The following is a 14,013-nucleotide window of genomic DNA, read 5'->3' on the forward strand; positions in this document are numbered from 1 at the left end:
TTCTTTTCTAATTAAGATTATATTGTATCAAATAAATAAATAAAAAAAACATATGTGCAATTCACACATGGTAGAAGTGAAACCTTCAAAAACATTTTTTTTATTATTAATCATATATAAATTAATCATTTTCCATTATCTAAATGTGTGTGTTCTTTTAAAACAGTATATTTTAATGATAAATTTTAATTTATAAGTTTAATATAAATTTTTAATTTGGGAAAAACTAAAACATCGAAAGTTTGAAATTCGATCAAATGAAAAAGCGGCAGTAAAGAGAGGCTGTATAATGCCTGCTATCTCATTTTCTCCCACGTTAAATCATATGATGAATTGATGTTTCTGTCTCTCTTTACCGCTGCATCCGGTTTGAAATCACGACGATTCGAAAGAAGTTTATCTATCTCATTTTCTCCCACGTTAAATCATATGAATTAATGTTTCTGTCTCTTTTTACTGTCGCTTTTTCGTTGCATCCGGTTTGAAATCACAACGATTCTAAAGAAGTTTCACTTCAAAAATAATAATCTTTGCAAATTAAACATGAACATTTTTAAATTGTTTGACAAAATGATTCTTGAATATTCATAAATTACATTCTAACAAAAATGAAGCTAGTATTAAAATTAAAGTCGAATATAATGTTTTATATTTTCTTTATTACCCACTGACTTCAGTAAAAAATGTAAATAAAATAATTTTATTTTTAACGTTTTTGTATTTTGGTACAATCACAGTACAAATTGTAACATACAAATTTCCAATTGTAAAAAAACATATTGCTTTTATAACATACAGTAATACTTAGAAAATAAGAAATATACATTTATTTGAATAGCTAAAAATGTTATAAAATTGTGATGTTCTCAAATATTATGACAAAGTAAATGAAAACTAATAGATTTTAACAAAAAATCTAATAGTAATAATAAGATATATATAGGTTAAACATATCTTATAACCGAGTTCGTACAAAGAAAACACAAATTAATATTGATCGTGTCTGCATGTATCTTATAGAAATGTTATTGGCAGCGCTGCGTTTTCTGATTGTTATAATTTATAGTAGAATACCAACGTTATGTATTCGAGCATTTTTAGTACCAAATACGCCCACAGAGCGCTACAAAAATTTCCCATACAAAATCGTATTACTTTTTTTTAGAATAAAAATGAAATCATGAGACGTATTTATTATATAAAGAAGCATCTATTCGCATTGTAACGAATAGAACTTTGTATATAAACTACAATAAGAAAAACCCTTTAACATATTGGCACATGGTGATAATGTAACATACATTAATGTAAATAAGATTTAAATTATATTTAACCAATCAAATTGTAATGGAAGATATATTAATGATATAAGGCATCATAGTTTTATATCTAATCTATAGCGCAAGTATGATTTATATCGTAAAACAACTTTATGTTACAATTATCCTATGAAATGCTTAATTAAAGGATAATTGACCGTTTTCTGAATCATACAGTTTTTTGTATATGATGTATTAAAGTTACACTGTTTATTTTTGAATATATAAAAAAACAGTTATTTAAAACATAAATCACACTTACACTATATTATTGCTTGTATACATCCTATTCTAGATTCTACATACTTAAATGTAAAAATAAACATTACAATCTGTAAACACTATCAATTATAGACTAAACTGCATGACTGCTGTCTATGTAAAAAAAAATATTTTTCAGCTAAATATCTTGAGACAGAATCTGTGAACATTCAATAATATAAGTTCAATATTACAATTTTTAAATTTTGTTTTTTTTTTAATAATACCTACAGCAGTCATGTGGTTTGGTTTGTTTCAGCTTATAATAATAAAAATAGTAAGTCCCATAAAGGCTGAATAGAATTTTTTTTCTTTGTTTTGTTATACATATAACTATTCTTTTGTTTAGGACCTTGGCCAATTGCATGGAGTTAAAATATCATCAGGATATAATTTTTTTAACTCCTCAATTCAAGAACTGCATGAAATTTTTTTATAGCTATATATTATATAGCCATTATATTTGTCTTAATACTATTATAATTCTATACAGGCATATTATAGAATATATAGAATTTAGTAATTTCTTGATAAATCAAAAAAGAACTGCCATGTGTCTCACCACACAATGAATGATCTTTGAGAAGATATCATTCCCATTATAATGATAGTTTATTGTAAAATTTAGAAACGCCTAATATTTTCATTTATTTTATGAAAATATTTTTTATATAACAGATATATCGTTATCCAGGCACTTGTTACGTCAAATATACTCAAACTAATTTAAAAAAATTAAAAACTTTCTTATTATGAAATATAAGAAAGATTTTATAAAGTTCTTAAATGAACCCCAATTTCAAATTTACTACAGTTACCTTGACAAACAAACATGTTTGCTATTTTTCTATAATTGTAACTTATTAAAAAACTGTTTTAGAAAACAGTATGTTGAAATAATATCATTAAATCAATTACAAATATTTAAAAAATTCAACAAGTAGTCTTGTTTTAAATGGACGTTCTTTGTTCATGCAATGACATGACAATTTATTACACAAATGTACAAGGAATGTAACATTTAATTTGTTTTGCCGCTATCATCTTCCTTTCTAATGCTGTATACTTGTACTATATCAACATTCTATCCAAACATTGCCCCACAGTTGGAACATCTTCTATTCTTAAGTGCAAGGCAGCACAAAATTCCAAGAGGGAAAAATAAAATTGCACACAGTATACCAAGGCAAGTGAAGTCGTCTTCTAAGATTCCAACTCGGCATGCGGGACAGGCTCCAACGGCAATGATAGCAGGTGGTATGATAATGTTTGTGGCTCCATAATTTGGTAGGTGTGGCTGGTTAGATGGAGCATTGTATGGTGTGTATCCAGGTGGTGGTGGAGGATATGGACTTTGGAATCCAGGCTGCGGCGACGGTTGAGGGTATGGTCCACTTGGTTGACCTGAAATTGCACAATTATTTATTAGTTTTCGGTTATTAACTTACTTATGATTATGAAAAATTCTTAGAATAAAGTATAATTTAAATTAAATTTATTTTAAAATCACTTGTTTTAATCATGCAACCTATGGGTAAAATAATGGTAGCCAGCTAGTATACATTGCCAACCATCAATTGTTATCACTGATTCATTTCAATAGTTTATTTTTAAACAATGACACTAATAATGGTATAACATTAATTCAGATACTCAGTGTTCACTATTGAATGTTTTTTAAAAAGATTAAAAACAACATGGCATTGATATAAAATTAAGTAATGAAAATGAATTGTTGTGTTTGTAATATAAACTGCTCATTTAACAATAGCCTTCTGCATAGATTAAAGATTAATTAGGTGCTGTATAATATTAAGTCTAAACATAATTAGCAACCATGTTTATTATGTCAAGTTTATTTAATGTAAAAGTTAACAATTTCCCATTAACACTATCAGTCAATATTTTTTGATAAGAAAATCTCACAATTAAAAGAAAACATTAGATTTTTGTAAACAATTACTTTTTATTAGGAGGCTCAGAGTTGATAACTTATGTTGTTCCTAAACAGTAAAAAAAGCAGACACTAAAATATATTTACAAAAGTATACATGTATATGTTTTTAAATTAAGATTTCTTAATCTTTGAATGAATCTCTATATGAATGTAACCTATACCTAAGAGCTAAGTAGAGCAGAATGTTTAGATCAAGTTTCAAAACAAAGGATTATGAAGTCAGTAGTATGGATTCTCTCATTTGAGTTAATCTGTGATGATGATTATCAATGGCTAGATATTTCACAACAATGCCTAATCTTCAGTCATTCTTAGTTTAGTGATTAAAATGTGAAGAAACAATCACATCTCACATATTGATTAAGTAAACAAAGAAAAATGAGATATTGAATCTTAAAAAAAGGGAAATCGGAAAGTACAGTTAAAACTAAGTATAAGCATTAGTCAGTCATACTTATAGCACATTTGCTCAGATATTTTTCATATAACGTTTATACAATAGGGATAAACAACACAAGATAATAGGAAAACACTAACTAAAAATATAGTTGCAGAGATTAGATTATATTTGGGTTGCAAAATATTAAATTATATGAGTATATTGTAATGTGAAGAATCGGTTGCGCAGTTAAGCACGCTCTTATCTAGAAATTTAATAGCTATTTCCGATAGTTACAAACTTTTCAATAAATTTACCTGATGGAACAGACGCAGAGTAAGGAGGTGGTTGTTCAGTTACTGTTGGCTTCTCCATTGTGTTAATTAAATTAAACTATTCCCCAATATTAAAATAAACTGCACTTTCAAAACAGTGTAAATTATTTGCAATTTTGAGGAAAAAAACTTGTTATGAACCGTCAATATCTGAATGGAGTGAGGCGCGTTTTGACATTTGCTTTTACAGTTCATTCCTATTCTAACCCTTAGTTCAAATGTCACAGGCATTAGTGACAATTGACAATTCGTAAGTACTGTATCAATCGCCAGTTTCTACACAAATTTAAAACTAGATGGTGCTCTAAAGCGCTCTATACTTTATTTTTTAAGAATTTTAAAAATTGTAAGTAATCTAGCAGGTTAATTTTAAACTATTATAATTTATTATTGCATAAAAGTTTTAAATCAAAATACGAACTACTATGCCATTCACATAACTAAAAGTTGGAGGTATTACGTGACGAATTTTGGGGGGGGGAGGGTTTTGGGATAAAACGTTACGATGCGGGACGGGGATTAAATTATGCGTAATTGTTATTATTTTAGACTTTACTGTACACCACATAAATAGCAACTTGAAGGTGTAATAAGTCACTGGGTGGTAATGAAACATTTTTCTATTGGGAACAGAAGAACGTTACCGCGCGTTACAAGGGGCTGGGGGTTAACAATCTGCAAAAATTGCGTGACGAAATACTTGAACGCTCCTTTGATATAAATGAATCGGAATTGATAAAAACTACAAATTATAATTTATGATAACTAAACCTATCAATCTTAATGACATAACAAATAAAACAAGTTAAATGTATTTTCAATGTATTTATTTTTTCCTTTAAAACAATGTAATTTTAACTAAAATCGCTATATACAACAAAGTTGTTTTGTTTTTTACTCACACTTTTAGTATCTAAAAATCAAAACTAAATAAAAACTAATTTAATAGGTCAAATATACAATATAATTTAATAACATTAAAATCATCTGTATTATTTACATACAAATTATTAAACTATGCTGTAAACAAAACTATACACGGATTATATTCAAATGTATGAATTTTGATTGTCAACCATTTTGAGCACAACCAGCATTGTTTCATTATTACTTTGTAAATGTGTCTTCATCTCTATGTATGGAAGTGTATTTTACAAAGTAAAATTTCAGTGGGGAATAATTTGTAGTCATAAAAATTATTGTTATACCAAATCTACTCGACATTAGATCAATACACACATTTAAATATAAAAAGTATACAAAACCTTAGAGAGCTAACCGTTAATTCAATATTAAATAACAAAATGCTATTGGCTTCTATATTTATCACATTGGAATGCCATATTAGGCTACAAATTATTATTATTATATTAAAAGAAATTTATGCTAAATAAGGATTGCCCCTTGTCATCCATAATTCCATAGTAGACATATATCAGTTTTAGAGAGGAAAAAAATATTAAGCATATATATTTATTTTTTCTTTAGTTAATACATTATTACTGGATTTTTTTTAAATAGGCATGTAGCTGATGAGATCACGCCGTCGATTTTGGGTCTAAAGCATGTATAGTCAGGATGTTTTACTTAAAAGCCAGCATTGTATTTGCGTGTTGTGTGTGCGTTATAAAGTGCTACTTCTCATGAACACTTTTATACAAATTTTACTCTACTGACAGCAATTTCAGAATCCACGTTTTTTTAAGTTTTATTATATAGAAAAATGTATACAATATTTAAATTACTTAGTACGGATTTCTCTACGAATACAAATCAATAATAAAATGATATAGATTCTGGTTTCTGCTTAATTCCAAAAAAACCCATGGAGAGCATACAAAAATTACAACTAATATTTTTAATATACTATTATGATAACATATACACATTGTTCGTATTGAAGATAAAAAACTTTGTACGTCAATAAGACATTGTCAACAAGATGTTACCTTTCCACAGATTAGCATAAGATTTGTTCAAACATGTCAAATGTCAACACAGTGTCAATATTTTTTATTAAAATTTAATTCTGATGTTAAAATGGAAATCAAACGCAAAGTGTATTTAAGAGTTCGGTAGTATTGTTTTACATTTAAAATCGTACTGGAATCCAGCATCCCGACTGCTCATCACGGCGGTAGTAGTGAGGCCGACTGTCGGGGAACACCGTGACAGCTGGAAACGGATGCTGCTGAATGAACTTTAGCGTCACGCGGATCTAAAATATAAATACAATTATTTATACGAAATGAAACGAATGTTTGTTTTTAAAAAAACTATCAAAACTATGACTCTCATAATATGTCAAATCTATGCCAATTTTTATAAAATAAATTATTTTTTTTGGGCACATGACAAAAGATATAGCAGGTTGAAATGGAAAAAATTGATTACAGAATGGCACCACATGGAAAAAGGAAAAGAAGTAGATAGAGAAAGAGATAGGCAGACGATATAAAGAGAGTAGAAGGCACAACTCTGACAAGAAGAGCTAAACATTAGAAAATAATGGAAGCAGCTGAAAGAGACCAATATCACAGGACACCCTCTGATCACCAAAACCGGCACATCTGGTGAATTCACCAGATCTTTTCTAATCTTAATCTAATAAGATTAAGTTAGGTTTATTTATTTATTCAATTTACCACATCATACTATATATTATACTAAATCTACTACTAGTAGTACTAAATCTACGACATATTTTATCAATTCTGCCTCTAAAATATATGACCATTAAAGTACTGCTGAGTGTTACAAAAAATATATATAAAAAAATATAATTATATAAGATAAAATAAGCACACAATAAAATAAAATAAAATAACCCAAAATTGAAAAGTTATGTAACTTAAGTGTTTATACATATATTAAACTGGGTATCAGCAATAAATGCCTTAATAATAATAAATACTTTTTTTCTTTCATTAAATAACAAAAGTCAGTATTTCCACATGTTGCTCTAAAATATTTACCATAGTCCTGTGAAAGTCCAAAGGGAGTCCATAGATCAGTCCGATACCATTAATTAATTTAAATCCAACTCACATTGTGTACGAAGTGCGGTGGCTCCGCGTTGGGCGTGGTGCTAAGGTGATGCAGAATGAAGTCATCGGCCTGCTCCAGCCAGAGGTCCACGCCCCTCAGAGGGTCATATGAGAACGGACCGATACGGACCATACCCACTGCGTTGTCGTATATGTCCAGTACCTGTGAATATATTATTTATTGTAGTATATATATATATATATATATATATACTCTCCTTCCCGCACATGGTGTATATGGCTTAAGATAAAACCCTACTGAATGAGGCACACTTTATTAATTTATTTATTTATATTCGGAAACCAAACAGAGACATCCTTATAATAAAAACAAAGTCAAAAATAAAACAAATACAAACACACTGGATGCATCCACAACAGGTTACACTTATACAACCATATGATACAAAAAATAAAAATAAAACATGACAACAACACACATAATAATAGTATAGAGTTAAGACATCAAGAGTTGCTTTATTTTATTCTTAAACAAAGCAGTAGTGGAGTGCGAAAAAGGGTCAATGTTTTTGATTGAATCTAAAGAAGAACACATCCTGTGAAGAGGCTCGCGGAACCCAATGTTGGTTCTGGGAGTCTGAAAATTAAAAGTTCTATGTAAGCGTAGAGACCTGGCTTCTAAATCACTCACTTGTGATGAATTGGGTCCGCCGGTAATGGTCCTGGCACATCGGAGGGGCAATTCTGGTCCCTTATCAGGAAATGTGGCCGGGAAGAGGTCACCAGCTCTGATATCCACTCCGACGCCTGTGACCAGAGGAGAAGGTGACCCTCCGCCGAGGGCCGTGTTCAACTCGCAGCAGCAGGCCAGAGTCAAGTCGATTTCTTCGGTTAAGCGGTGGAATGATACTGGAATACAAATGTATAGTTAAAGCAGATGATCGACGTGACTTATAGTTGTAGAAATAGAAAAAAAAATTATATGCAAGTAAAATGTATTTATGCGCAGTTACATGAAATATGCAGTGAAAAATAGATCACACAGAAAGCGTAGAATTGCAAATATCAGACAGACAAAAGCTGTCTTTATCTGAAGCCAAAACTAAGAATTGTGGCGCCACTGACTTTTCATCTACACATTACAGATGCAAGACGCCATTGCTATCTTGGCTAAGTGATAGCTGCAGGTAGTGTTAATAAACCAAGGAAGTGTGTGTTTTCTTATATAAAAAATCATTGTCACAACTCCCAAGAATTATTACGCGATTTTCTTAAAAGACGTAAAGTCGAATTGGTTCGGTTTAAACACATCAGTGGACAGCTGGTTCCACATAGTGGTGTTATAAGCTTCCTTAAAAAACGCTCATTTGTGGAATCACGGACGTCGAGTTTATATTTGGTATTCTGCCATGATGCCCGATAATGAACCTATCGCTAATATAACATAAAACGCATTCATAGATCAAGCTTTTCAACATTTAACAATGTTTTTGAACGATTTTAAAGAAATCTAAAAATCTTTAAATAAAGTTAATACGTTTTTAAAATAATGCTTTTGAAGGTGTACCCAAGTTTCAGCATTCTCTTAAGTGGTTTAAATAGCTCATATTTGAATAAATTAGCCGTACAAAGATAATGAGATCAAATGTACGCCACCCACTCTGCATAATTTGCGACACTTGGCACTTCACACCTTAGCTGTGACCTCACAATTACAGCGTTTAAGAACATTACAATTCAATTACTATGTGTAAATGCAATTCATAATTTGACTTGATATCATTAATGAAATCAACGAGGCATATTGGATTCGTATTTCTAGGTTGAATTTCGATAGTTTTGATGTTTGATTTCGAAGTTTAGGATTGCATTGATGACTTGGGGGCAACTCACACATTGTTTAACACCAAGTTTAACTGAAGAACTGAGAAGACAAATTACCGCGCATTCTTTTGTCTCAAATTTTTCGTACTTCCGTTTAAGATAATTGCTTACTTTGTCAGACAAGGGGGAGGTACAATTGTGGTAAATCTACGTAATACTTGTACGGCCCCTTACTTGCGAATCAAGAATATTTGTTTCAATATTCATAATTCTATAATTGGTGAAAATTTTAACTTCTGTATATTTCAACTTTTTTCTAGTTAAGTATTACGTACGCAGTAAGGGGCCGCGGGACTTTGATTTTCTTTTATGGTAACAGACTGGAGGATCTATATAACTTTTTAACATATATGGCAAGCCACACATTGTCTATGCTTGAAAATGAAATGCATTTTCGAGGATTCCTAGAAAGAACGTATAGACACTCGCTTGTCTAAGTTTTTCGTCCTACTTTTTAAGGGATTTGCTTACTTTGCCTGACAAGGGGAAGGGGGGGGGGATGATGCTAGTAAATCTACGTAATACTTGCGTTACCCGTTACGTGCGAATCAAGAATATTTTTTTTATTTTTAACAAAAAAATTTTTTTTTATTATTCATAATTCTGCCATTGGTGAAAACTTTGACCTCTATCTACAAACCAGGTTTTTGTTATATGAAACGAAAGATTTGCTGCTCTGTGCAGTAATGTCTAAGAGCGAGTGGTATTACAGTTAGTGCCATACGCGTTGGCAAATATTGTATGTAAAAAATAAAACTTTACAGCTATCTAAATTGTTTCGTACAAATTCCGCAGACGTAATTTACGTAAGCAATTGGCAATTGGTTAGGTTAATTACAAAAACAATTTCAAACATTCAATTTTTTCGTGCATACAAAATTATATTATTCCTACTATAAATTTCAATACTCACACATAATATTAGCAAACAATTCGTCGGAATATCTATGAGGGTCTGTGAAGCCACCAATTAGCTGCAATTCCAGCCTTCCTTCGGGATACCCCACAGCCAGTTGCTGTACTTTGCCCACCATTGCTGCTGCTGCCTCTGCCGTACCAGAGCCATCTAAATGAGCCAATGCTACTGCTCCAGACCCTGGAATTGGAGAATTAAGGTTAAATTTTCCAAGTTCGGCTATTAAATATGTAATCCTAAAAACCTACCTGTATGAATGTATGGGTTATATTGATTATATTATGTTAGAAGACGTCAGAAATATTATAGAAGAAATTATTCAGAACAAAAGTCAAAAAACATCACAATGTATACGTGACTAAGAACGAGGCTTCTTTATTCATACTTTTGTTTGAAAAAACATATGAATTAATAAGCTGAAACAATATAATATGTTATTGTATAATTATAAACATTTTACCTGAATGCCTCACGACTACAATAATACATGATGTTGCATCATCTGAGCCAATGATGGTGACGTTTTCTGGAAAATAACATTATATATGAGGCGCATATATTAAATATTTAACTTTTTCAATACATAATGACACATTGTAGCTCTCGTAGGTCATAAGCATATTTACGGATGTCATACAAGGAAGGGAACTGGTAACAATGTTTTTAAATATAAAAAAGGCATACATTGTTATAGACTCTGCTATAGGGCCAAATCATGATTACCTTTGTACCTTTCTGTTTATCTTTGATTCATTACTTATTGAAGTGAAACTTAGGTGCATGAGGGTAAAATTTTTTACGGATGAAACGTCACGAAGATGTGCAGCGATTTTGACGAAGAAGAGGGAAAACGCGATTGAGAGTGAGTGAGAAAGGGAAATGCGATCCCGTACCCAATAAACATTAAAACAAACATCACCCACCGTCAGCACTACGGATAATGAGATAATTAAAACGAAATTGCATACAAAATGGCGGTAGGAGCGGTTTCTCTATCCTTTTTGAAAGTGAGAGATTAAAAAATAATTTTTAAATAATAAAATAGCTCAAGCTCTAGCTTTGAATGTTGAATATACGTACTGTCATGTGGTACAACCGATGCCAACTCTCTCTGTCCCACATAAAGAAGACCTGGTGGTGCGACCACGCGGGCTGCCGCCGCCAACAACTGGGCTGCAGCATCTCTGTAGCCGGGGTGAGCTGCTAACAACGCTCGCACGGATGTCGGGCACTCATCGGCGAGTACGCCATTTAACACGACCACCATACTGCCTCTGGAATCATTGAATACTATTAAATATACTGCGTATTAAATTCTTCCTTAACCGCCTTTACAGATGACAGATTGAGGACCTTTGCTAAGATAAACTTTTACCTTTCAGGCAAATTAAACAAATCTAGCCCGAGTTATATAAACGTAACTATAGTAAAGTTGCATATAAATATGTTAGTTAATAATTAGAATCGTAAAAAAAATGTATACTGTAAACATCACACACTTGAAGCCAGTATTGAGCTCTTTAGTTTTTACCAGATTTATAAATTGTATTTACCATTCTCGTTTCTGTTAAGGTCTTATAACATAAGTGTCATTTAGATTTGTGAACCCTTAGATAAGCCATGTTATTGTTAGATTCGCAACCCTACAACACAACACTACACGTAATTCTATGATAATTTTCTCGTATTTTAAACCATTTAAGTCATCTCAAAAATCTCCATATTTTTCTCTATTTTAAGTACCAACATTCTTTGTAATTTTATTTTATTGTGTAATTATCTTATCTCGTTAATGTTTTTAATTGTATTTTTTTTAATTCCTATTTTTAACATAACTTATGTTTACACATATTAGATATAAGATTTTATAAAATTATTAGTAGATTTCGTAATATGTATGATGTTGTAGACTTAATAAATAAATAAATAAATACAACAACCGGCATAGTATGTATAAAATGGTGGTATATGAATGATTAATTATTTTTTTAATGAGCTGACTATTTTAATATTTTCTTTATATAAAGAGTATACCAATATAAGCGAGGCATTGAGAACATTACAATCAAGAGTTTAAATTTATTCCTTTAAGTCGAGCGGCAATATTTTTTCATACACAATCCTACCCTCACTTCACCAAGACATTACTGCAATGGTATAAACAGTTCACTCTATTGTCAAAGATTTCTATTGTCAAACAACCTTGCACATTTTTAGACACAATACATTTTAAATAAACACACATATAAAAATATTACCTAAAACCACTTTCAATACTTTATACACGTGAACGTCGAACAATACCTGGTTAGGTAAACTCAAAAGTCAATTGTGTTTATAATATATTCCACCGGGTCACTGGCGGTGACATCGTATTTACACTCGCAAACCTCATTTACATAAACAAATGCAACAAAAGTGTTACATGGTAGTCGTTATAAATCATGAATAAACGCCATTACACTGTGAACACCCAAAGTTGGGTACCTTTGTAGGATTATCTAGACTTGTTTCCAACATGGGGCCCACGTCCCACAGGGGGCAATTTTAGGTTTGCTAAGGTTAATTCCAAAATTCGAAAATGTAATAAAATCATTTGGAATTTTAATTAAAAAAATTTACTAACTGTTTTGTAAACATTTCCTAGTAACTTCTTCATTATACCTCTTATTTATAGTTTCACGATCATTTGTCAATCTGACCAAACCGAACGTAAGTTAAATGTGCACCTAGAAATAAAGTTCTTTGGTGCACAGCCGGGGATCGAACCTCAGAGATGAGAGTGCGACTCTCATCTCTGAAGCCGTGTAACACTTCTTTTGTTTTTTAATACAACTTATTCAAAACAATAACTAATATTTTTGTCCAGATTGGTACTCGGCAGGAGCTACACTTTAACATAAACACGTATCGTAAACTGCATCTTTCGGTTTTTTTGAAGTCGGTTAAAATATTACATTACTCGTTATTAAAATCCATAGGTTATTATACTCTATGCTCAAGGTTTATCATCCCAAGTAAAACAGTTGTAATAAATATATAATAAATATACTTATAATGATTTTATTTCTTAATCTGTGGCCGAATACAGAAAAACAATATTTACTTGCTGCATAATATACATATAGTTCACGGGTCACCGAAGCGAAAGACCTTTATTATATTTAATTAAATATTAAAGAGTTCTCTGTCTAGCGAGTCGCGTTTACCCTCTGATAAAAAGAGACAGAGTTAAAATTGTTCAATTGGACTGATTTATAAAAGCTTCTATATAAAAAAAGCATTACTTACTCTTTAACGTGCAAAAGAATAGCAAAAACACTGAACACAAATTTAAACAAAACCATTATTCGTATACACTGCTAACTAATGCAATATAATTTAAAAAATGCAAAACAATTATGTATACACAAGTCCGGCTGTGTAAAAAATACTAAACGCACTAAGTACAAGTTCGCTTGTCTGATGAGAACACAATAATGATTTATTTATATTAATTAGCACTTATTCTTTATAAAAGCTTCTCTGACTGTAAACAATCAGAAAATATTGGAATCGATAACCTAGATAGTAATCACTTCGATAAGTGCCAGTTCAATAAATTGATTTTGAATTTAATTTTCACGAAACGAGTATTATCAACAATAGTGCCAGTTTAACTAGGAATTTATCTAATCAGTAATAGAACCTGGGTAATGCATATGTTGGGCACACAAAGACTTTGCTGGAGGACATATAATAAAATTGGAAGGGGAAGGAAGTGAATCGTTATAATATGCTAGATTTCTGTAGCTGTTTCATGCTGATTTGCCAATCTTATAGGTAAGTAGGTGTCATGTCTGACACGCGTTGTCCACTTTTAGGTCTACGCTGGTTTTATCACGATGTTTTGTTAGAATATTAAGTTAAGATAATAAAAACAGTAAAAAAATCTGCTATATATCAAAGAAATTT

General features: G+C 31.0%; 2 protein-coding genes across 7 annotated transcripts in view; both read right to left on the reverse strand.

The window, feature by feature from the left end:
• Window positions 1-911: 911 nt before the first annotated feature.
• On the reverse strand, window positions 912-4,434 carry LOC111003062 (brain protein I3). Its single transcript, XM_022273422.2, has 2 exons — window positions 4,234-4,434; window positions 912-2,984 (listed from the first exon to the last, which is right to left on the reverse strand). Exons 1-2 carry the CDS (start codon window positions 4,289-4,291, stop codon window positions 2,665-2,667), a joined length of 378 nt encoding a protein of 125 aa, XP_022129114.2. The 5' UTR covers window positions 4,292-4,434; the 3' UTR covers window positions 912-2,664.
• Window positions 4,435-5,366: 932 nt separating this feature from the next.
• Window positions 5,367-14,013, reverse strand: part of LOC111003040 (protein N-terminal asparagine amidohydrolase) — a 75,080-nt gene continuing 66,433 nt past the window's right edge. For 4 of the 6 annotated variants that reach the window (XM_022273390.2, XM_022273389.2, XM_022273391.2 and 1 more), the window contains 6 exons: window positions 11,140-11,333; window positions 10,520-10,585; window positions 10,057-10,239; window positions 7,951-8,168; window positions 7,300-7,461; window positions 5,367-6,469 (listed from right to left, as the gene is read on the reverse strand). In XM_022273390.2, the coding sequence (XP_022129082.1) occupies window positions 6,344-6,469; window positions 7,300-7,461; window positions 7,951-8,168; window positions 10,057-10,239; window positions 10,520-10,585; window positions 11,140-11,326 (942 nt within the window). In that variant the 5' untranslated portion in view covers window positions 11,327-11,333 and the 3' untranslated portion in view covers window positions 5,367-6,343. Of the gene's footprint in view, window positions 6,470-7,299; window positions 7,462-7,950; window positions 8,169-10,056; window positions 10,240-10,519; window positions 10,586-11,139; window positions 11,334-12,317; window positions 12,421-13,350; window positions 13,544-14,013 lie in introns of those variants that run through there. The other 2 variants (XM_022273388.2, XM_022273393.2) reach the window with 2 other exon arrangements.

Source organism: Pieris rapae, chromosome 4, assembly GCF_905147795.1.
Source record: "Pieris rapae chromosome 4, ilPieRapa1.1, whole genome shotgun sequence".
Classification (NCBI taxonomy): domain Eukaryota; kingdom Metazoa; phylum Arthropoda; class Insecta; order Lepidoptera; family Pieridae; genus Pieris; species Pieris rapae.